The sequence below is a fragment of the Rhinopithecus roxellana genome, chromosome 15, assembly GCF_007565055.1.
Source record: "Rhinopithecus roxellana isolate Shanxi Qingling chromosome 15, ASM756505v1, whole genome shotgun sequence".
NCBI classification, from domain to species: Eukaryota; Metazoa; Chordata; class Mammalia; order Primates; family Cercopithecidae; genus Rhinopithecus; species Rhinopithecus roxellana.
In genome coordinates, this window is record NC_044563.1 from 59,834,539 (window position 1) to 59,859,635 (window position 25,097).

General features: G+C 44.4%; 1 protein-coding gene across 3 annotated transcripts in view; it reads left to right on the forward strand.

Annotated features, from left to right (window-relative positions):
• The window catches only part of CLPB (ClpB homolog, mitochondrial AAA ATPase chaperonin), a 148,163-nt gene that overhangs the window by 20,413 nt on the left and 102,653 nt on the right, over positions 1-25,097 (forward strand). For all 3 annotated transcript variants that reach the window (XM_010366886.2, XM_010366887.2, XM_030917466.1), the window contains exon 3: positions 10,508-10,594. In XM_010366886.2, coding sequence (XP_010365188.1) covers positions 10,508-10,594 — 87 coding nt within the window. The remainder of the gene's footprint in view (positions 1-10,507; positions 10,595-25,097) is intronic.

Below are 25,097 nucleotides of genomic sequence, written 5' to 3' on the forward strand. Positions count from 1 at the left end.
CCAGAAAGAAGAAAGGATAGGCTTGGACCGTTCTCAGCATGAGACTAGAAGGGAACTAGAACTTCCAAGAGAGAAGATTCTAGGAAGCAGGACTAATCAGAAAGTATCTTCATCCCTCAAGTAAACTGCTTTCCACTTAAGGCTTTTCCTTATTTTCTGTCAGGTGATTGGTCCCATCAGACAACTGTGGTGTGCTGACACATGCTAAATGTGGGAAAGAAGGGAAGAATTGGGCATATGAGCCCTGGAAGACAGTGTGGCTCCATCCCCAGATGTTACTTACTAGCCTTGTAATCGTTTTTTTTTTTTTTTTTTGAGACGGGAGTTTCGCTCTCTCGCCAGGCTGGAGGTGCAGTGGCGCCATCTCGGCTCACTGCAACCTCCACCTCCCGGGTTCAAGTGATTCTCCTGCCTCAGCCTCCTAAGTAGCTGGGATTACAGGCGCGTGCCACCACACCTGGCTAATTTTTGTATTTTTAGTAGAGAAGGGGTTTCATCATGTTGGTCAGGCTGGTCTTCAACCCCTGACCTCGTGATTCACCCTCCTTGACCTCCCAGAGTGCTGGGAATACAGGTGTGAGCCACCGCGCCCAGCCTGGCCTTATAATCTTCACCAGTCATTTACCCTTTGTAAGACTTGGGCTTCTTTCAGAGGATCAAATGAGATCATAAATGTCAAGTATCTGTTGCGTAGTAGGCAGCTCAAGAAATGTGAGCTCTTTTGAACTCCACCATTAAAGAGCTTTGCAAAACAGTGAATTGTGCTCCCTGAGCCTGTGTAAACATCTCTGGGCACCTGTGATACTTAGCACACTTGTTTCATTTTCTCTCCTCCAGCTCAGAGTAAGAGCTCCTTGTGGGCAAGATTCATGTCTGATTCATTTCAGTGTCTGTCAATGCCCAGCACAGAGGCTGGCTTGGAGATGTAACTTTAGTTTTGTTGAATGAGTGAAGGCCACACCTTTGCCCGAAGAGGCCAGGTTTTATGATTGGCTTTTCATTGTCTCTTTTTTACTGGAAATTTTGTAGGATTCCTGAACTTCACAAAAGGTGGCTCAAGTACCAACACTGTTTGAGAAGTTTGAGCCACTTTTGTGTCTCACTGCTGTAGTGTGACAGGTTTCCTAGCAACCAGCCAGGAAGCCTGCTGTGGGGCCGGTAGGTGGCGCCTATGACCCTTTCCCACAGCTCAGGTCCTGCACAGGCCTTTGCTTCTCACCACAGCAGCTGCTGACTCTCTGGGAAATGCATATATTAATAGCTCTGAGCAGGGGTACCCAGATGAAGGTGCCTTGGGCCACTCCCTCCTGTTTATGGCCTTGTATTGTTGGATTTTCGTGTTTCATGCAGTCTCAGCCTTGGCACACACTGCCTGGGGAAGCCAAGATGTTTGCCATAGAGGATCCCAGGAGGTCACTCTGGAAATGTGTGCCTCTGGCCCATCCTTTCTGGCATACTCTGCCTCTAGGAAGTCATCCCTGTGGCTCGCTTGCTCTGAACTGTACTCTCATGGCACCTTCCTCTAGGTTGCTTGCTTGTATGTTAGCTGTTTGCCCAGTGTGTAGCTGTCCAGTGAATGCTTGGAAGGCAAGGATACCACAGAATTCATCACAGTACCCTGAGTGCCCTACTCAGAGTCCTGTAATAATCAGTCGTCAGGAAGAGTTTATGGAATGAATGGATGCATAATAAGTAGTACCTCAAAAATTGTTATCCACATTGAAGGGTGTTCTGCAAACGAACTAGCCTTACTCTGCAAAAAATGTCAATATCATGAAAATCAAAGAAAGGTTGAGGAACTATCCTAGATGAAATTGAAACATATGCAGTGTTTGGTCCTGATATTGATCCTGGCTTGCATCTGGATCACAGGGGGAGATTGCTGTAATGAATATTGGGATAATTGAAGAAATTTGAATATGGGCTATATATTAGATTAAAATAGTATATCGATGTTAAATGTTCTGAATTTTATCTTCATTAGTGGTTCTGTAAGAGAATGCTCTGGTACTAGGTACCAGGTGCATGTACCAATACATCCGGTATATGCTCAATGAAGTATTTGGGGGTAAAGGGGCATAGTATCTAAAATTAATTCTCACATGGTCTAGCAAAAAAAAACAGAAAAGGAATAGAAAAGCAAATGAAGCAAATGTAAACAGGATATGAGTGAAGGCTGTTTATTTATTTATTTTTTGAGATGGAGTTTCGCTTTTTTTGCCCAGGCTCGAGTGCAAGTGGCGCCATCTCGGCTCACGGCAACCTCCGCCTCCCGGGTTCAAGCGATTCTCCTGCCTCAGCCTCCCGAGTAGCTGGGATTACAAGCATGCACTACCACACCCGGCTAATTTTGTATTTTTTAGTAGAGACAGAGTTTCTCCATGTTGGTCAGGCTGGTCTCGAACTCCCGACCTCAGGTGATCCACCTGCCTTGGCCTCCCAAAGTGCTGGGATTACAGGCCTGAGCCACCGCACCTGGCATGAAGGCTGTTTGAAGGGGTGTGTGTGTGTGTGTGTGTGTGTGTGTGTGTGTGATTTTTGTAACTGTTCTATTAGTTTGAAATTATTTCAAAATAAAAAGTTAAAAAATAATCTAAGCACTTTAATGTGTGCCAAGTTTCTGTAAGAGGATGGGACAAAGAATGATCACCCAGTGCTGCCCTTTATTCAGTTGATCCAGCAGGTATTCATTGAGGCTGTGGTTCAGCTCCTCCACTGTGGGCCTCAACAAACACAACAATTGTCATAATAGCAACTAAGATTTGGAAAATGTACGTGCCCTCACAAACATTATTTCCTTTGGTCATCTCAGCACCCGTGTTAGGTAGGGCTGGCAGGCTGATAGAGTAAGATGACTGAGGTTCAGAGACAGTAGTGTGGTCTGCCCACAGTCACACAGGCTGGAAGAGACAGACAGAGGCAGGCTCATATATAGGTCAGTTTTTTCCAAAGGGGATGCTTTCTAGGCCTCCCTATCTGTGTGTGTAAAAGGAAGATTTGGACTGATTAATCTCTGCAGATCATTCTTGAAGTTCAGAAATTTTAAAGTTTTCTGTGATAGGAAATAGCCAGTTATGAAACATGCAGACACATTCCACAGTACACTTGCATTTGTGGTAGGTACTGCATACCTGCCAACCTCACCCCTCCCTCACTGCCTTGACTCCCTTGGAGTTCTCCAGGCAAGAGAGAGTGCTCAGTGGGCCATCTCACTGGGAGTGAGAGCATCTGGAGAGCTTCTTTGCGGAAGGGTCCCCAGCTAGGTATTGGAGAAGGGTGCTCAGTTCAAGTAGCAAATGCAGAAGTTGCTGGAGAGGCCTTGTCTATGGAGTTGAAGCACCAAGACCCTGCCTGAAGTCTGCTGTCCCAGGTTGGGGGTCTGTGAGCAGCCTTTGCTTCCTTGCCCTGCCCCTCCCAGCCCTGGCTGGCAGGGTAGATAAGGCACAGATGGAGGCTGCCTGGGGATTCTGGCCCCAGGCACCTTGCCTCTGCTCAGACAGCAGGGCCTGGTGCTGTTATTACTGTAAACAGGGCCTTCTGTGAGGCTCCAGCCAGGGCCCTGTTGCCCAGATAGCAATCATGATTGGGTCTGCATGGCTCAGTGCTTCCAGGCCTCTGATGCAGGTGGGATAGGGCTCCCTACCCTTCAGCCCCTCCCCAGCTGCAGCTGAGGGCTGGTTCATGTGAAGGATCCGGAAATCAGTTGGAACAATGCATCATTGAAGTTCAGTGGCTGCTTTGTATTGATTGGTCCTAAAGAAAGAGGAAGAAAAATCAAGTGGTACCTCCCTCCCCTGAGTGGAAGAGCTAGTTAGCCAGAATAACTCAAAACTGCCCCTGTGTCCCTTTCTGGGACTCTTTTCCTCCCTCCTACAAACAGAGCCTGGGGAGTTGTCTTTTCTTTGGAAGTCTTGCTGAGTGCTATGTCTGCTAGGAGACTACTCAATTTTCATTTTGATGCCGCACATATTTAGAATCATAACATTATAGAGCTGGTAGGGACTTCAGAAATAATTTCATTCAATTTTCTTCTTTTACTGCAGATAAAAGTAAGGACCACAAAGACATTTATTGTGGTCACATAGCTAGCAAGTGATAGAGCCATGACTGGAATTTGTGACCTCTAGCCCCTAGGCCTATATCCACAAATGTCCTCAGCCCTGAGACTGGGAAGCTGCACCCACACTCTCCTACATACACATAGAAGCCTGAGTTCTTTGAAAAGGACAAGCGTACAATTATAAAACAGGTAACTTCCAGCGCCAGACAGAAGTATTGGAGAGAAGTTAATGTAGGTAAGTGCTGTAAGACATTCATTCATTCAGACCCCGAGCTTTGTGGTGTGCCAACTGCTATGGCAGGCACCTGGACAGAGAGATGAAGACAAGTTCTTGTTTCTAGAAGGACATGCTGCCTACTGGGGAAGTTAGACCTGTGGACAGTATAACTACATTGATACAGGCTAGCACAGGGGATTGTGGTAGCAACAAGGCCATCTGATGGAAGGCTTCTTAAAAGAAAGTATAGGTTTTTTTTTTCTTAATAAAGTTTTATTTTAAAGAGTAATAGTATGGTCATTGTTATAAAACAACACAACTTCAAACAATACAGAGGCATTCACAGCAGAAAGAGAAAGCTTGACTGCTTCGTCGCGCCTTTCCCAATCAGTGGTAATAGCTGTTACCTCTTTGGTCTTTAGCCTGCTGGACTCTCCAGGATCACTGGTGGATGGGAGCAAGCTATGTTTTTCGCGACCGATTTGTCCTTCTCCTGTGGTAATCTTCAGCTCTTGGGTTAGGGAACCTTCCCTCTCCTACCGCTGCCCTTGCCTGGGAATTTTAGACAGTTCATTTATCTATCCTCCAGTAATTTTGAGCACTTACTGTGTTCCAAGTTCTGTGTATACCTTTTCATGTGTCATCCTAGTTCTCTGTCATTTCTTTAAAATCAAGTGAACACGAATTGGAAAGTGATAAAAACAGCATAAGCTCTTCTTATGCTATTTTCCACAGTGCTTTATTGCATCCCAAGTGTTTTTACATATTTTGTCTCACTGTCTCTTCATAGCACCCCATGTGACATTTATAGTAGGGTTGGTGAGGTGCTCTCCATTTTTTTTAACAGATGCAGAAACAGGCTTAGAGAGCAGGAGCTATCATGTTTCAAATGAAGGAAGCAGTTGAGATTCAGAGAGGCTAAGTCACTCATTCATCCACCACTCCTCACCTAGTAAATAGCCTGATTTTGTTTCTTTTGTGTGTGTTTTGTTGTTGTTGTTGTTGTTATTGTTGTTGTTGTTGTTGTTGTTGAGATGGAGTTTCGCTCTTGTTGCCCAGGCTGGAGTACAGTGGCGTGATCTCTGCTTACTGCAACCTCCGCCTCCCAGGCTCAAGCGATTCTCCTGCTTCAGCCTCCTGAGTAGCTTGGATTACAGGTACCGGCCACCATGCCAGGCTAATTTTTTATATTTCTAATAGAAACGGGGTTTCACCATGTTGACCAGGCTGGTCTCAAACTCCTGACCTCAGGTGATCCACCTGCCAGAGCCTGGATTTGAGATGAGATCTTTGCTGCTGATTTTTCTGACCCACTCTACTGCTTGAGAGTTGTGCAAGAGCTTGGATTCAACTCTGGACTTTCTATTTTTTTTTTTTTTGACTTGGAGCCTCTCTCTGTTGCCCAGGCTGGAGTGCAGTGGCGTGATCTCAGCTCTCTGCAACCTCTGCCTCCCGAGTTCAAGTGATTCTCATACGTCAGCCACCTGAGTAGCTGGGATTACAGGTGCCTGCCACCACGCCCGGCTAATTTTTGTATTTTTAGTGAGACAGGATTTCGCCTTGTTGGCTGGCCTGGTCTTGAAGTCCTGACCTCAGGTGATCCATCCGCCTCGGCCTCTCAAAGTGCTGGGATTACAGGTGTGAGCCACCATGCCTGGCTTCAACCCTGGACTTCTAATGTGGTCTACTCTTGTGTCTACTTCCCTGGGCAGTCCCCAGATAGGGGTCACCTACTGCTACCCTGCCAAGAAGGAGACCTAGTTCATTAGGGAAGGGCCTTCCACAAGTCTGGAGTGAGCCCAGAAAGGCCCACCATGCCCACCCTGCCTCCCTAGCCCCTGGACACAGGCTGCTCTGGCCTGAGTGGCAGCCTGCGTTAAGCATTCTACTCATGATCTCAGGGATGATGGAATCCTAACCTTTTCGGAGATACTGTATTCTGTCACAAGCATTGCTCTTTTTAAAAGAGATTAATTCACTTGCCACATTTTGCCCATTGGTGAAAATCACAGGGGAGAGCAAGGGTGGCTTTCTCAGGCCTCAAAGGCCCTTTCAGCCGCTCTCAGTGGGCAGCCCGCCCCCTAGCTGGCCCAGGACTTTGAAATGACTGCCCGCTGGGCATTCACTTGCAAAGCAACACAGTGAAATGCAGGAGACCTGGTTTGTGAAATCCCAATTTTCTGAGCTGCTCTGCACAGAGGGGAGGCAGGGGAGGCGCCTACCCAGCTCTTTCAGAGTTACTTGTGGTTCAGTTCTCTTGTGGTCCTTTCTTTTTTTTTTTTTTTTTTTTGAGGTGGAGTCTCGCTCTGTCACCCAGGCTGGAGTGCAATGGCGCGATCTCAGCTCACTGCAACCTCCACCTCCTGGGTTCAAGCGATTCTCCTGCCTCAGCCTCCCGAGTAGCTGGGATTACAGGTGTGCGCCACCACACCCGGCTAATTTTTTGTATTTTTGTAGAGATGGGGTTTTACCGTGCTAGCCAGGATGGTCTCGATCTCCTGACCTCGTGATCCACCCACCTTGGCCTCCCAAAGTGTTGGGATTACAGATGTGAGCCACTGCACCTAGCCCGGTCCTTTCTTGATCTACCAGGTGCCACCACTCCTTACGAAGTTCTGTTTTAATCCTTAAAACCACCTTGCACAAGAGGGATTAATATCTTCCATTCCATAGCGAGTAAATGACAGAGCTAGAATCTGAACTCTAGCCTTTGGACTCCAGGGTTCTTGCTTTTTTTCCATTACACCTCAGCCCCAAGAGACTGCAAAGAATGATGCTCAGTCAAGAAGCTGGGCAGGGCTGAAAAACTGGAGTCTCACTGAAGAACATCAAGATTTCCTCCTCTGAATGGCCGCTCAGGTTTGTAGAGCCCTTTCCTTCATGTTTCAGTGCCGCCTCCTAAAACTCCTGTGACTCTGGGAGAATTGTGATCCTCAGTGGACCTATGAAGAGACTGATGCTTAGCCAGATGATGTTCCTTCCTTTAGGGCATTAGAATAGTAGGTGGGAGAGCTAGAGCTAGAACCCAGGTCTCCTCACTCTCCCGAGATTCAGTGAATCCCGAGATTCATTGCTGAATGAATGAACAAAGTGCCTGGAGCCAGCCTCGCTGAATTATCTAGGTCATCCTGTGTGATCACATCTTAGAATCCCTGGGTATTGGCCAACCTGCCACTACCAGCTTGAGAGTGCAACACTTTGTTCCATCAAAATGATGGAAGTGAGAGGATAGTAGGGTCTGTATTGAAAACCTGCTGTATGCCCAAGGCTGGGATCTTGTAAATTAGAGATTATTATCCCAAAGGTCAGAAGACTGAAAATTAGAGTTGATTTGCTTAGAGTTATCTAGCTGGATCAGAATTCAAATCAAGGTCTGACTTACTCCAACACCCTTTATTCGTCCACTTCTTTTTATTAGACTGCACTTAGCCCTTGAGGGGTAGTAGGAAGAGGCATTTCAATCTTCTTTCTTCAGCCCTACCTCTAGAGCAGTGCTGCTTCCACAATTTTCTATTGAATTCTAATGAATTTTCTATTTTAAATTTTAATGAAGTTAGCCCGACTAATTTTTTGTATTTTTAGTAGAGATGGGGTTTCACCATGTTAGCCAGGATGGTCTTGATCTCTTGACTTTGTGATCCACTCGCCTCGGCCTCCTAAAGTGCTGGGATTACAGGCGTGAGCCACGGTGCCTGTCCTTGAAGAGGGTTCTGAGGCTCTTTCAAAGGCTCCACAGCAAGAGCTACTGGGAGAGATTTGTGATATCCGTCTTAGACGTGGCAGTGCAGGACAGTAGCACGCATGCCAGGAATCTGTTAAACCTTTAGATTGAGCTTTTATCCTAGTCTCCATTACTGATTTCATGGGGGCTGTGAACACCTGATCATTATATGTAAAAAAAAAAATTTTTTGAGTGTGTGTGCTCCTATGCACTTTTCTGGAAGAAATTCAGTCGTAGTCGCAAAAGAGGCCCTAGCTCAAAAAGGTTTATGTCCACTGCCTCGGCCTCCTAGTCTGACATTTGAGGCCTTGTGTTGGCTCTGCATACCTCAGCAGCTGTCTGTTTCTCTGCTGTGAACTTCCACCCAGATGGAGCTGCCTGATGGTCTCTGAATGTTCCTTTCCTGCTTCGCAGTCATATCCTGTTTCTTGCCTTGATTGACGTGCACTTCCTTCCACTTCTCTAAACTCTTCCCCTTCTTCAAGACACAATTCAAGTTTGTTGCCTTCAGAAGCCTCTGATTTTCTTCAGTCTATCCTGATTTTCTAGCCTTTTGGACTGAGGGTCAGAGAAGCGAGGCCATCCCATCAGGATCACAGGGTCAGAACCATGCGCTCTCTACCATATCACGTGGCCTGCTAAACGAGGAGAAGAGGTTTTGTAAATTAGACAGGATTCTTAGCTTCTTTAACATTCTTGGCCATAGAAAATTGTTTCTGCATAAAAGAAGTTTAACATTATATATAGTAAGAGACCTTCACCAGAATAAATCCTCCAAACTAGAGGTAAGAAAGGAAGGTTTCCTAACCTCTCTTAATACTCTCCCCTCACATGTTGTGCCCCAGTCATACCAAACATCTCAGGGGGTCTCATGTACCCCATGTCTGCTCCGGGTGAGGAGGACCGCCTCTACCTGAAATACTCCTTCCCCTCCCTCACCCCCTTTTGTTTGGCCAGTTCCCCTTTATCAGCGCCTCCTCAGAGAGGCCTTTTTGGCCACTGAGACTGGGTTAAATTTCCTTGTTGTGTACCTGCAACCCAAAGTCCCATTCATAGCACTCATGAGATGTGCAGTTCTGTGGTCCGTCTCCCCCTTGGGCTTTGATAGTACCTTTGAAAGTATTTGAGAGAAGCCTTAGTACATGATGTTTCTCATCATCCTCTCAAGCCTTAGTTACCTGCTAACATCAGCAACACAGAGATTTTATTTGACTTGGTCTGTAGGGACATTTACTATAGATTGTGGTACAAGAATGGTGCTAGGACTCAAACCCAAGCCTTTGGACTCTCCATCCTTTGGCTAGAACCCACTGAAAAATAGCCTCCTAGCTTCCCAAACCCCTTCCTCCCTTTCTTGGCACTGTGTTCTTTGATATGCTGTCTTGAGCCGTGTCTTCTCCTCATCGTTATCCAGACTCTAGCACAGGACCAAGTGCATGTCATACCGATTCACTGAAATCAGTGTAGTGTTTGTCTTTCATGTTATCTAGAGCCAGGTTCTGTCTGGAGGAAGGGTGGTGAGGTGAGGTGGAGCCTGGCTTTAAAGTCACTGCCAACCGGTCACTGCACTGCCCATTAACTAGCTGTGCGACCTTAAGCAAGTCATTTCATTTTACCTAAGTGAGCCTGTTACCTTATCCCTGAAAAGAGGCAATTACTCTTAGCGCCTTAGGTGGTGTCAAGAGTACGTGGAATCATGAATGTAAAGTACCTGGGGTAGTTGCTGCTTGTAGAAGGTGCTCAGTTCATTCTATTTACCCACCCCTACATTGTTGGTCCCCCTGTTCCTGGGAGCCAAAATTCAAACTTTTAGTGGGATACTTTGAATTCTGTGTTTGTTAATTTATTTAACAATTATCGAGCTTCTACAATGTGTTAGGCACTGGCATATAGATTCCGGTAGGGTCTGTGTGGACTCTCCTAGGAACCTAATCTATTGTTTCCATCTTTCCTTGGGTTGAAGGATTTTCAATTTCCAAACAACCACATTACAGATAAACTTGAGGAATGTAATCATTTTGTGAACTGAAAACTACCTAGATAAGACATGTCATTAGGCATTCTGTTCCTAGCATTGGGAAATTAAGGAAGAGCTGTGCACTGGATGATTCAAGGAAGGCTTCCTTCTTAGGAGTCCACAAGCCATAAGGATTGTATTAAATAGCATGAGGGGAGAATTCAAATAGGCAAAGGGTCAGGGAGAGAGCATTCTGGACCAAGGGAGTGAGAGTGTCAGAGTATTAAGATAAGGAGGGACCATTCTTTTCTCAAAGGGTTTGGAAGATAACAAGGGGGACGGACTGACTTAAGGGAAGAAGAAAGGTAGGGGAAGCCTTGATGGGGCAGAATGGCCAGAGGAGCTGAGATTGGGAATGTAGTCCTCAAAGGCCTCTATTTCCCGACTCATTCAGCCTCTGTTTGTTGACTGTGTCATTTTTTTCTATGGTTTTTTCTACTTTTACATCCATTATAAGCCATACACTGAAAATATTCCTCTGTCTTGTTTTAGGCTGTTGTCAGAAGGTGCGGATGTCAATGCAAAGCACAGACTTGGCTGGACAGCACTCATGGTGGCAGCCATCAACCGAAACAACAGGTGAGAGACCTCCTTCCACACAGGGCTCCTTTAGGCAGATCTCTGCAGACCTTGCTCCTTAGCACTCTCCCACCTGGTGTGCCTCCCTGCTGTCTTCTCCAGAGGCAGGGAAATGAATTCAGATGGAGGTACTGGACTTCACCTGATGCATTGGACTGTATAGTAGCTGTGGACAGGAAAGATGTAGCCTTGAATCCCAGCTCCCTCAGTCATTGGCTTTGTGACCTTAGGCAAGTCATTTGCATTATTGTAGCAACCAAATGTTTGGAAGCCTGTTGTCAGTGGTTGTGTGTATAGGTGCAAGTTATTGTCATGTTCTGTTAACCACTGTCTGTTGATCTTGAGAAGTCTGCAGTTACTGTCCCCAGTGAATGCTCCTCCAGGGGCTTTTTCTTTGGAGGTTCTGATGGAAACTAAGAAAGATGGGGGACTTCTTTCCCTCCCATTGGAGGCTGTGCTATTTTCCTGTCCCCTCCCCGATCCTATCAGGGTTGTAGCTGTTGTATGAAGATTGAAATAGTTTACTTTGTGTAGTGAGTTATCTAATTCTCACAATCACTCCACAAAATATGTAATGCTCATTTTGTAGCTCGGAAAACTGAAACCCAAAGAGATAAAGTGATTTACTTGTGTCACATGGACAGGATTTACAGCCTGGTCTGGCTGCCTGTAAGATCCGTGTTTTTGGGTTTTGGGGTTTTTTTGAAGTACAGTCTTGTTTGGTCACCCAGGCTGGAGTGCAGTGGCACGATCAATGGTTCACTGCAGCCTCGGCCTCCTGGGTTCAAGTGATCCACCCACCTCACCCTCCTCAGTAGCTGGGACTACAGTTATGCACCATCACACTGGGCTAATTTTTTTTTTTTTTTTTTTTTTTTAAAGATAGGGGCTCACTATGCTACCCAGGTTGGTCTTGAACTCCTGGCCTCAAAGTGCTCCTGCACCCTCAGCCTACTAAAGTGTTGCGATTACAGGCGTGAGCCACTGTGCCCAGCCATGGTCTGTGTTTTTTACTTTATCTCATTGCTACCTCCCGATGCCAGATACCAGCCTAGTGCTGATGCTGCCTTTACATTTCAGTCTGTTCTGATTTCTGCCTTGGAGTCTGTATAATTCTGGAAGTGCTGGAATGAAGTACACGTTTGCTCTAGCTATGATTGTTCGAAAGAATTGATTAAATAAGAGCAAAAAGGGATATTTTCAAAGAAAGCAGACTGGGTGCTTTAGTAACAGCCATTTAAATTGATAGTTGGAGGTACCAATTTCAATTCTTTCTGCAAGTAGGTGTTTAAGGCATACTGGCCACCTGTGAAAAGATTGTAAGTGTGAAAGAATAAATGTAACTGGGATTTTATGATATAGAGGTAGTACTGCCTCAGACTGACTGAGAGTTAGCTGTACATGAGATGGGTCTCTCTTTTCTGCTCCTTTGTTGTGGACTTACTGTCAGTCACTAAGTTTCCTGATTTGCTCTCTTTAGCTCCAAGCACCTATTCTTTTTTCTTTTTTTTTTTTTTTTTTGAGACGGAGTCTCACTCTGTTGCCAGGCTGGAGTGCAGTGGCCTGACCTCAGATCACTGCAAGCTCCGCCTCCTGGGTTCAAGCAATTCTGCTGCCTCAGCATCCCAAGTAGCTGGGACTACAGGCACATACCACCACGCCCAGCTAATTTTTTTGTATTTTTAGTAGAGACGGGGTTTCACCATGTTGGCCAGGATGGTCTCGATCTTCCGACCTTGTGATCCGCCTGCCTTGGCCTCCCAAAGTGCTGGGATTACAGGCGTGAGCCACCGTGCCTGGCGCACCTATTCTTTAAAAGCAAAATTGATATAAATAGGCTTTGTAGTTGAGACCTAGAGTCCAGTCCTGGTTCCAAGCCTTAATTGAATTTCAGAGCTCCATGGACAGCCTGTTTCTTCATCAGAAATTAATTATTTCTATGAACATTAAGTAAATATCTGCCTTTAGCCAGGCCCTGTGCTCGTGTTTGCAGAATCTGAGACCTTGGGGAGTTTGCAGTCTAATGGGGAAAACAAATGCAAGTAAAGAGACATAGTATACTATGATCAGTGATTTCAGAGCAGTGTGTATGGGATACTATTGAAGCAAAGGGTGTGAGGGGACTCAATGTGGCAGCATAGTAGATTCTCACCATATTCTTTTGAGAATCAAATAAGGTAATGTATGTGCTACAGGTTATAAATGGTGGATTGTTAGTCCCTCATGCCCCATTAGATCTCTGTACACAAACACATGTGTTATTCTATGCCACTGGTAGTTCACTACATGCACCAGTCTTTTCCCCCAGCTTGTAGGTGTTTCCCTCTGCAAGAAACAGCCAGTGGTGCTAAAGAAGGAGAGGTGGAGAGGTGTGTTCCCTTCTGTGTGTAGTATTTTCAAGGTGGAGACTGAATAGGAAACAACACAATGCTTAAGAATACTGTCAATTAGTGATCAGTTGGCTAGTAGATGTGCTTTTGGGGACACATCTCTTTGAATCTAATGAGTTGTTGGCTTAACTGATTGCTCTGTCTTTATCCAGAGCTGTTAGCAAATCAGTGATGCTTGTTGAGAAAAGTGAGAGTGTTGGCTTGCTTTGGTTCCTAGGACTAATTAAGTATCCATTTCGTGACCTTCTCTTCCTTCCACTATCCAGGGAGGACAGATTTTTACTGAAAATGGCACACTCTTGGCTTGGATTTATGTATTCATATCACAGAATTTTTTTTGGCCCCTACTGTTTGCCACGTACTGTTCTATGTACTTGAAATAACATTGATGAAAAACAAAAATCCCTGCCCACATAGAGCTGCTTTCTGTATTAGTTGTGGTCCTTTGGTAGAGAAAGGCGTGGATAGACAATAAACAATGAGTATAATGGATATGTAAATTATATAATATATTAGAAGATAAGAAGTGCCATGGGAAAAAGGAAAAGTAGAACTTGTTAAAAAGGGAATACCAGGAGTACATTGGTCAGGGTGAGTAGGCCTCATTGTTAAGATGTGCTATCAGTAGTCTTGAAGGATTATCATATCCATACCAGCACAATCTGCCAATAAGTTTTTCCTTAGTAGAACTGTACTGGTTTTCATATAATCAATCACCAAATCCTTCCAGAATCATATTGGTCGGGCCTGAAATGCTACCACCTTTGAATTAGATTTTGATGAAGGGAAGATAGAGGGGGAGCACCCTTGAATCAAGGCTGAAAACGGAGAACCTTCACCTCCTTTAGGATGCAGGCAGCCACAAGCTCAAGAGAGAGATCCTCAGAGTAGCCCAATCATTTCACGCTAATGCTGCTTAATAATATGTTAAGTCTTTAGGGATATGGAATACAATAGTCTCTGTCCTTAAGGAGCTTAACGTCTTATGAATTTCTAGATCTGTATGTACTTTTTATTTAGTTTTTGAATAGGAAATAACAGTGCTATATAACTACATTTTAAAAATATGTACAATAGTTTAATTTATAATTTATTTTCTCCTTTTATTTCCAAAAAGAGTTTGAAGTGACTTAAAATACAAATATAAATATACACAGGAGAGGGAAAACTGGATCAAGATCAGAAATCATATTGGTTAAAGGAAAGATGATTGTATAAAGATTGAACCAGAGATTCTCTTTTCTGAAAATAGATTTATTGTTTTTGTAAAAATCATATAGAAAATAGTAGTCACCTGAATTCCCTCCATCTAGAAATTGTTATGTATATGTTTATGTACAAATTTAACATGAATGGGACCATCCTGTATTTTCTGTAAATTAAGTAATTAGGGAAATTGAGTATTACTTTAGGTTGAAGTTTCCTGATAGGGCAAAAAAGGGATACAGAGAGTTCTATCTTTGTATATTATATATATATATTTTTATATTATTATATTTATAATATATATATTACCATTATGTATATCCAGCAAACATATTTAAAAACTGTGTGGTGTCAGATGCTAATGTGCTAGGCTATCAGGAATTCAGAGAATAAGCAGTCACAGCTTTTGCCTTAAGAAGCTTACTTGGACTGCCAACATCAAGGACTTGAGTAATGTGATGGCCATTGTCTTCAGTAGCCGTGCTGCCAAAGCTTTACCAGCATTCTACTAGGACAATCCTTTTGCCAGCCCTAGTAACAGCTTGGGTATAGTATTGACTCAAGGAATAGTCACTGGGGGTCTGGCCCCCTTCTCCACAGTGAGCCCTCTATAAGCCTCATGCCACAAGGCACTTGTTTAGCTTGAGTCTGGGTGTCTCATTCTATATTGCACTCTGACCCAGTCCAGCTAAAGGCTAAGCCACAGAGTCCCAGAATGATCACTGTGACTTAGCATAGCCTTCACCGGCTTGTGCAAATATACACAGCCTTCAGCTAAATTCAATTAGTTTTTCTTTAAGAAGGGAAAGAAATCCAATTTTACCAAACATGGACAGACGGTGGAAGGCACTTTGATGTTACAATCTCTCGGTGATGCTTTACTTAGTCACAAGTTCATAAGCAAGAAGGCTTAATTACTTGGGAAAACACAGGATTAAAACTGGACACAATGGCTGAGTATCCGCTCTCGGGCGACTTGATTCGAACCCATGCACCCAGTTCGTGTGTGGTGCAAACTTTGATGTGTGCTATGACAAGCTGAAAGTCATGACCCCCTTGGGGAAGCTCCTTCAGATGGCATTTGCAGGATGTGTAGGCGGAGAGGCAGGGCCTGCCAGGCCTGTTTGCTCAACTTTGATGTCCAAGCAGCCACAGGCTCCGCTATTTGCTCTTCCACTGAGGGATAGATTGGGAGCCTCCTACCTTTCCCAGTGAACAATGACCAGCAATGAAGGGTGACGACTGTTGACCATTCCAGAAGTCTGGCGGACCAGAACAGGGCTTTGGGAGGTGCAGAGCCTGGGGGGCCAAAAGCTGTTCATAGGACAGTAATTTCTCCAGATATAGCTTTCCTTAAAGCTCTAGTGTTGTTAGGTGCTTGCAATGGAGATAAAAATAGTCTCATGAGTTTTAGCAGGTTTTAAGTACTCCTTGGCCCTCTGTTCCAGCAGCACTAAGATGCTTGTAAGTTGGAAGTTTAAGTCGTTCCTAGTCCCTTAGTTACAGTATATGTGCAGAGGATAGTGGTTTGGAAGAAAAATTGTATGACTTAGATTCTTATAATTTCTAATTCATAAAAAAAGATGTCAAAACATCTATCTTATAAAGCAGTAGTACCCAGAACATATAAAGAAGTCTTACAAATCAATAATTTAAAAAATCAAATTTTTTTAAATGGGCAAAAGATTTGAGCAGATGCTTCATCAAAAAAGAGATGGGTGGCAGATAAGCACATGAAAACATACTCAGTGCAAACTCAAGTCACAATGAGATACTACTACATACCCACTACGGTAGCTAAAATTTAGGAAAACTGACAATACCAAGGGCTGACAAGGATACAGAACAATATTGATAAATCACTGATAGGAAGGCATAATGGTATAGCCACATTGGAAAACACTTTGGCAGTTTCTTATAACGGTAAAGTATACATTTACCATACCACACAGCAATAGCAACTCCTAGGTATTTGCCTAAGAGAAATAAAAACATACATCTGCAGAAATACCTGTATGTAAATATTTACAGCAGCTTTATTCATGACCACCAAAAACTGGAAATAACGCAAATTTCCATCAACTGGTGAATGGACAAATTGTAGTACATCCATACAGTGACAACAGCCAAACAAACAATAACAACAACAAAAGCACCATGCTAAGCTAAAACCAACACAAAAAACCACCTACTCTGTAATTCCTTGTATATGACATTCTGGAGAAGACAGAATTTTAGGGACAGAAATCAGATTGGTGGTTGCCAGTGTTTGGGAATGGGAGGAGAATATAAAGGAACTTTGGGGGATGATGGAGAAGTATTCCATATCTTGATTATCATGTAGGTTACATGAGTGTATATAATTATCAAAATTCATTAAATTATATATCTTGAAAAGGATGAATTTTATGATGTGTAAATGCTACTTCAGTAAACTGACTTTAAAAACTTTTAAAAAAGCTGTCATCCATCTCTTGATTTTCATTATTAATTGTGACCAGTGGCATACTGAGAATTTATGTTAGTAGTATCAAAATTAATTCATATTGTTAATGGTCACCTGGAATGTTGTGAATTCTTATTGTCGATGATATCTCACATTAGAGTGATATGCATTCTGATTTTTAGTAGGGAATGAAGATTTGTCGATTCCTACTATCAGTGATGTAATGAAGTGTAATAACTGATGAATAGTGATAAATTCACTTTATGAGTAGTATACAGTGGACTTGTATAAATTCATAAAGTATATGATTCTTCATTCCAGCAAGGAGAAAGTTGAGGGTACAGACTGGGAACTTGCCTCTCCCCCACCATTCTTGGGTTCCTTATCTCTGGACTGTCATGCAGGGAGACCACCTATATAGTGAGGCCATTGTGGTGCTTCAGGAACCAAAGATCCTGAAAAGGGAGGCTGGTGTGGGGAGATTTTGATTTGATCCTGCTTGGGCTTGGTGGTGGCTTTTGCAAGCCCCTGCCTCAGAGAAGGTGAGAACTGCAAGGCAGAGCATGAAGCACAGCAGAACTGTTTAAAATTCCCCACAAGAGTCTCCCTCCCTCCTTCTGCCTTTTCTCCCCAAGTGCATTTCATCAGTGTCGGAAGGACTGGTTCCCGGCACTGCCTTCCCTGCTTGGCCAGGGTCCCTGAGGAACTGAGCTAATGAGTGGATAACACGCATTTGCCAAGGCCTTCCTGGATGTGGTACCTGGGCTTTGTTAATTTTAAAGTGCTGCCATCCTTGGCTGAAAACCATTCAATTCCCTCTCACAGCAGTCATTTATTTTTAGCATTTGCTTATTTTCCCTCTGCCTTACTAAGGGGAGACGGTGCATTAAACCCTGTCTTTAAAAAAACAATAGCCTAAGCCAGATTGCTATCCTACAGAAGAAGTTTTAAAGGCCTTCCTTCGTGGACCCCAACAGCTCCATGCGTGTTCTTAGAGTGAAGAGCAGGTGCTGCTCTTGCAGCTAGACCCCTGGCAGCCTCCTTGGGAGGCTCTTCTTCCTTGCTGGCTAGCTATATGTGGGGCAGGTAGAGTACCAGTGTACCTGTGCTTGAAAGTAAGTCCTTAGGGAGCCTAACCAACCACGTGGAAGTTAGGGGCATAGAGCCTTTTCTGTCTTCTAACCTACTCTTGGTCTGGCTTCATGCTGTAGAGTAGGGCTTCCTTCTGCCCAAGGAGGCTGGGCTTTGTGCTGTGTGATCTCCTGACTGTAGTAATGATGATGGCAATAGTTGATTGGGTGCTTTCTGTGTGCCAAGCCCATGTCAAGCACTTCCCATGTTGGGTCTAATCCTCAGGGCAATCTTGAAAGGGAGGGATTATTATTCCTATTTTACAGATAGGGAAAATGAAGCTCAGAGTTGCCCAAGTTTGTCCAGTTAGTAAAAGAAGGAGCCAGGATTTGAAGCTGGGTCTTTCTGAACCCCAAACCCTTGCTCTTTCCACTAAACTACACTGCCTATGGAGGGAAGGGGCAGGGAGCAAGGCTATGGGATGGACCAAAGGATGCTGGGACCAGGAGTCAAGTCGGCTCTATCAGGGTTTCTTGATGACCCATGATGTATTAGATGGATTTTGAGAAATGTAAAAACAGACAAGCCACTCTCCTTGTTCTCAAAAAGCTGACAGTCAGAAAAGGGATCAAAGTCCCACTTTGGAGAATGAGGCAGAATGTGTTAGTGCCACAGAGAGGAAAACGTAGAGTGCTGTGAAGGAGATGATGCTGTGTAGAGGCAGCACCATGAAAAGAGGCCCTTTCAGAGGAGTCAGGCCTTGAAAGATGGACAGGATTTGATTGATAACACAGGGAGTAGGGGAAGAGCATTTCCAGAAGGACCATTGTGAGCATAGGATCACAAAGTTGGAAAGTAGAGATGTGCTAGTAGGAGCAACTGGCAGGAAACCCTAGAACATGGGACGCCTGAGCAGGGTACCTTGATATAGGCTGGCTTTTGTTACAGGTGGCCACCAGCCCAGTGCAGGACAGTACCCAGTATTCCCCAGCAAAGAAGGGTGGGTGAGGGTGCTGGCCAAGTGCCCAGAATGCCAGCACCATGCCCCCAGAAAAGTGTGCTGGGCTTGACGTTTCTCCCACCCCTATTGCTATGGCCGATTATCTCTGAGTAACAAAGAGTCATTTCTAATCCCATTTAGAATCGTTGCTCAAGATAATCCTGTTTTGTGGTAATGATATTCCAATTCCAGCATGCACCCGTAGTTTGGCAGACACATGCTCAACCCCAGGCAACTCAAGCCACTGCTCCCTGGAAATCAGTGCCAGCTCATTTGCCTAACCTGACAGTCTCAGGGTACACTTCCTGGGCCCAATGCTCTATTCTGTTCTGGGGTTCTGTGTTCAGTGCTGTCTTCGTGGAGAGTGGCAGTTGGACATAGGAGAGCATCCAGGGTTCATTCAGTTCAGCTGCTTAGGGGAGGGTGCTCCATCTCTAGGAACTGTGAGATGGTCTAGTCCTGTACCTCTTCTTCGAGAGACTTCTTTAAAAACAACTGTACCATAAGCTGCTGATTTTAACAGAGCTGCCAGGCTGGTGGGTCAGGGGTCGGCAGTAGATACGATTTCTGGCTTTTAGTAAGATATTTGGATGTCTCTAATGACATCTATATGAGTAAAATTATGATGTAAAAAATAGAATAGTCAGACTAATAAATGTAAATGATCTGGTTCATTGTTTATGTATAAATGGACATCAGACTAGAGAGCAGGCTTGAGTGGTGAGCCATGGGGCCCTGTCCTGTTCAGTATTTTATATCACTGATTTCATTGAGGTCATTGATAAATTCCAACAGAGTAAAGGAAGCTTGAGGAGGTACTAATATATTGGGTGAAAAAATAGGGGACATTAAATAATACCTCAGTGGGCTAGAGCAATGGTTAAATCTGTGTTGATAAAAACTAACAGGGATAAGTATATGGGTCAACAATTAAAATAAAACCAACTGTAAAACCCAACGTGCAAAACTTAGCAATACTAAAAGTAAAGCCTAGAAGCTGACTAAAAACCCATATGTTGTCTGCTGTGCAACATCAGGCCCCAGAAGTGAATTGATTCGACAAATATTGACTGCCCTGTATAGGCTCTATGTGTGAGGAGATGGAAATAGTCAAGGCACAGTCCCTGCTTTGGGGAGCATCCAGTCTACTTATGTATACTATGGTAGTGAAGAATAGGGGCTCTGGAGTGAAACTGCCTGAGTTGAAGACCTCGCTCTGCCTCTTACAGTTCTTAGCTTCCCCATCTGCAAGATGGGAATAACAGTGGCACCTACCTCAGCATAAGGTGGTTGCAAAGATTAAAGTGCACATAAAACTGTTTAGTGTAGTGCATAAGTAGGTATTTGCTGCTGTTATTAATATTGTTTTTCTGTTTATTGTTACTTTCACCTGAGTCTAAGAGATATGCCAGCCTGATCATACTGTTCTGGATCATTTGCCTAGAGAGAGCCTAGTCTGGGTCCATACTATAATAAGTTCTAACATCTAGGGCCTGACCACACTGGCCTTAGGTTTGGTGAGCATGTATTATGAACCACAAATTGAAAGACATGGAAGTGTATTTAGAACTAGGGTGAAGATGTAAAATTGGGATTATCTTGGAAACCCTGTTGTGGGTGATCTTGATTCCCTGGCCATCTGCTGAACGTGCCATGCCTTCCTTGAGCCTTGCCCCTAATTACATCACCTCTGTCCGGGTTCACCACTGATTTTACCCTTGTCCATCTCAAACAGACTCCTTCTTATCCCAGCTAGCTGCTATGACCTGCTTTGCTTTAACTGCCATCTGAAAATATCACTGTACCGGGTACTATGCAGTAAGGGCTTAGTAATTATGGGATAATAAGACAGACTAATGGATGGCCAGCTGGGTGAGAGCCAGTGTGGTTTAGGGGAATCTACACCAAGTTTAGACTCAGACAGACCTGGATTCGACTCTTGGTTCCTGTGCTTATTTAATGTGTACACTTGGGTAACTCATATTATCTTGCTGAGCCTTAGTTTACTTATTTATAAAATAGGACTGGTACCTCATTGCAAGTTGTTATAAGGATCTGAAATAGTGAATATAAGGTGTCTAACACACTGTGGCCGCTTTATTATAATTATTGATCTTTGCCTTTTGAGGTAAATAAATAAAAATTATCCTCATTTGAGGAAACTGGAGCACATTTTCTATACAGGTACCTTATTTCCTACCCAATCTTTAATTCATTTCCTTAGGAATCTGGCTTTAAAAAGAAAACTGTTCTCGCTGCCCTCTTTACTCTCAGCTCATGTCCCCATGCCACAGGACTTGTAGATTTAACAAATGCTAGTGCCTTTGGTTGGGCCACCCGGCTTTCCTGACCAGCCAGAGACCAGGTTACTGAATGAGCCACAACTCATTTGACTTTCCAGCAGACTTCCTGAACTGTGACCTCTTCGCTTCCTCCCCTCATCGAGGTGTGCACTGAGTTGAGAAGAGGTCACTCTTTGTCTTCTCCTTGGGACCCGTGACACTCATCACAGTGATCCTATGCTTCAGATGTGGGGGGTGGGGAGGAGGAGGAGTTAGGAGAGCTTCTTCTGAAGCTCAACATTGTGTAGGGATGACCTGGAGCTGAGATCACTGCCCTTCTTGCTTCACCAACTCCAGCTGCTCGCCAGCCGTCTTTGACACGTGCCTGGCCCAACACAAGCCTGAGCTCACACCACAGGTTTTCTCGCTCTTGCCTAAACAATGTGAGCACCCCAACCCCCTCTGGCCACTGAAAGCAGAAAGCCTAAACATCGATCGAAGTAACTGCCCTCCTATTTATTGTGACTCCCCACCACCCTGAAAGCAAGAGCCCATCACGGTCAGTGTGAGCCAACCTTCCTACATGGGCTCCCACTTTTAATCTAATTACAGCCTGATCAGCAAATTAATTTCGCTGTGGCTCCAAAGGGAGTTCCATGAATCTCAGGAACTGCCGCCTAAGGACCACCCTCCTGTTCATTTCCTCAGCTTTGTCTGGGAACTTTCTGTAGCCCAAGAAGGAGCTACTACTCAGAAGAGGAAGATAGAGGTTTTCCACAGCTAAACCACCTGCACCCTAGTTGGGACCTTCATGTGGGAGAAGGCTGAGCAGGGCAGAGACAGCTGCTGTCCATTTTTCTCTCCCATGTTCCATCAAATAAAATAGTGATTTCATTTATTCATCTTTCATTTATTTATTCATGCACTCATTCAGAAAACATCTATGATCCAGGCACTGGGCAGGGAGCTGGGAAATAAGGTTGAGACATGGCGCTTGCCCCCATAGTCTAGTGGGAAGGGCAAATAAAAGTAAGCAGGCCATCATGATACAATATGAGGGTCACCTACCATGGGGGTGAGAACTGGGTGCTGTGCAGACAAAGAGAAAGAGCATGGACTCAGATTGGGAATCAGAGAAGATTCAGTTGAGTTGGTGATGGCGTCACCAAGGAGCCCTGAAGGTGAATGAACACCAACCCACTGAAGGAGGGGACAGGAGGTGGCATCTTTGATGGCCCTTGGTGTACTTCAGGGAGTTCATTGTTTTCACTGGGTCTTTAATGTTTCAGCTCCAAAGATTACTGGATCATATAGGAATGAGGACTTCTATAATTGAGAGACTCCCTGAAAGGGATTAACTTCTGGAACAAATGGTCAGGTTCAATTAATATGTAAATAAAATAGATAGGACTTCAACCCTTTTTGAAAAAAATCATCCTTCTATGTTGCTGCATGTATATCCAGCCTGTTGCTTCTAACTGCTGCTTCGTGTTTCATAGTGTGTGACTACCATATTTACCTTATCCATCCCCCGAGTGGTGGACACTTGATGGCCCGCAACTCCCCACTGCCACAGAATGCTGGGATGAACCATTTCTTGTGTTGCCCTTTATGGACCTGCATAAGAATTTTTCTGGGAATTATATAGTCAGGAGCAGAAGTGCTTGGTCATAGGGTAAGGTGCTTTAATGAAGTCCTACAAGATTGCCTTTCAGAATGGCTGCACCAGTCTGTACCCTAACGGTGCATGAAGAGTCCCAGATCCTCATGTCTTCACCAACACTTGCCATTTTTCAGCTGTCTAACATTTGTCAATATGTTGAATTTACAGTGATACCTCATTTTAATTTGCATTTTTAATTTGCATTTCTGTAATAACAAATGAACTTGAAGATTTTCTTTATGTACCTAGTAATAATCCTTTTTTAGTTTCCTCCTCTAGGCTGTTCATATCCTTGCCTCATTTTTGGGGGGCCTTCTTTTTCTTTTTTCTTTTTTCTTTTTTTTTTTCTATTTCCTTTTTTTGAGACAAGAGTCTTGCTCTGTTGCCCAGGCTGGAGTGCAGTGGTGTGATCTTGGCTCACTGCAACCTCTGCCTCCTGGGTTGAAGTGGTTCTCCTGCCTCAGCCTCCCAGTTGGCTGAGATTACAGGCATTTGCCGCCACACCCAGCTAATTTTTGTATTTTTAGTAGGGACGGTGTTTTACCATGTTGGCCAGGCTGGTCTCCAACTCCTGGCCTCAAGTGATCTGCTTGCCTCAGCCTCCCGGAGTGCTGGGATTATAGGCATGAGCCACTGCGCCTGGCCTGTTGGGCATTCTGATCCTAGCATTTCTGTCAAAACCTTATTTGGGGCAAAGTGCTCCTACAGACTGTTAACCACCTGAAAGTCAGTATTGGGAGGTGAAGGGAATTTTATTGCCCCCATAGTCTAATGGGAAAGGCAAATAAAAGTAAGCAGGCCATCATGATACAATATGAGGGTCACCTACCACAAGGGTGAGAACTGGGTGCTGTGCAGACAAAGAAAACTAGCATAAAAGAGGGAATAAAAGTCAGTATTGGGAAGTGAATATAACATACTTGTGCCATAGACATTCTCTGCTTCCCCAAATTAGTAAGGGTAATAGGGTATCTGGAGATTATCCCTAGCCTTTGAGGGTTGTACTACCATGAGAGGCCAAATCTTTAGCTGGTTGAGAGAATGGCTAATAATCTTTTTTTTTTTTTTTTTTCCCAGGCTGGAGTGTAGTGGCACAACCACAGCTTACTGTAGCCTTGACCTCCTGAGCTTAAGCAATCCTCCCGAGTAGCTGGAACTACAGGCATGTGCCACCACACCTGGCTAATTTAAAAATTTTTTTAAGAGATAGGATCTCACTGTGTTGCCCAGGCTGGTCTTAAACTCCTGGGCTCAAACGATCCTCCTGCCTCAGTCTCTCAGAGTGCTGGAATTATAGGTATGAGCCACCATGCCTGCCAGAGAATTGCTGATATTCTTAAGCCTTTACCCAGTGAGTGTCTGTGGAGTAATTCCTTTGAGTGGAGGTGTTTCCTGATATAGAAAAACATAATTGAGTGGCCTGGTGTACTCTGCCTCCTTTAATCCAACTGTTAAGACTGTGAAGGCCTAGCCTTATACCACAGCCCATTTGGTACCAGCTACTCAAATTTAAGACAGTAATAGTGAAACCAGAACCTACCATATGGCAGCCAGTATGCCAGCACCAGAACAAAGGAGAAGTTGCTATTGTCCTATTGTCCTTTAATGGATCGGCTCCAGTAGCAGTGCCTACCTTCCTCTGTGCCATCAGATTCGGTTCTTATTGCCCACTCTGTATTCTGTATATCAGCGAGGTGGGCTGACTCACCATCCTCTCCCCATGAAAGTCACCTTCTCCCAAATGCTGTTTTGAGTTGGGGATTTCTTTCTGCTTCAGCAGAAAACAAAAGAGGCAGAAATCATTCCATTTCCATTGTCTCCTTACTGCTGCTCCTGGATGCTGCTGCTTTTGCCTTGCCTTGACTTTTGGTACCAGTGTAATCCTTGGTTTCTGGCTACTCACTTGGTTTATAATCTATTCTGCCTCACCCTCTAGTTCTTGACCTCTGCCCTCATATACACACACCTTTGCTGCCTGGTGTGTGGCCCTTGATTTTATTTTGACTGTGAACTTCTTGGCACTCCCTGGTGTTGGCCTACTGCTAAGCCTGTTTTCACCATCCTTGCCTTAGATTTCTCTAACCCGGCTAGCCTCCTACTCTGTTTCTGCCCTGCTGTATGCTATATGCTGTAGTTCCTGTGAGGTTCTTTTGGTGATCAAAGCTAGTGGTGAATCATACTCTTGTAGCCCTGTAGCCCGATCTGAGCTGGCTTCTCCAAGAAGGGCCTGACCCCATTGGAGCTCTGGGTTAGATGCTTTATAAGTACATGAAGGCTGTTGAACAAAAAACCTACTGGCCGTATGGCAAGGTGTTTGATGCCACTGTTGGCTACTGAGCTGCCATGGTTTCTTTAGCCCTGTCTATACCCCACAGTGGTGCTGATGCCTTTTGAGTATTATTAAAAGTGAAGGGAGGGCCGGGCGCGGTGGCTCACCCCTGTAAT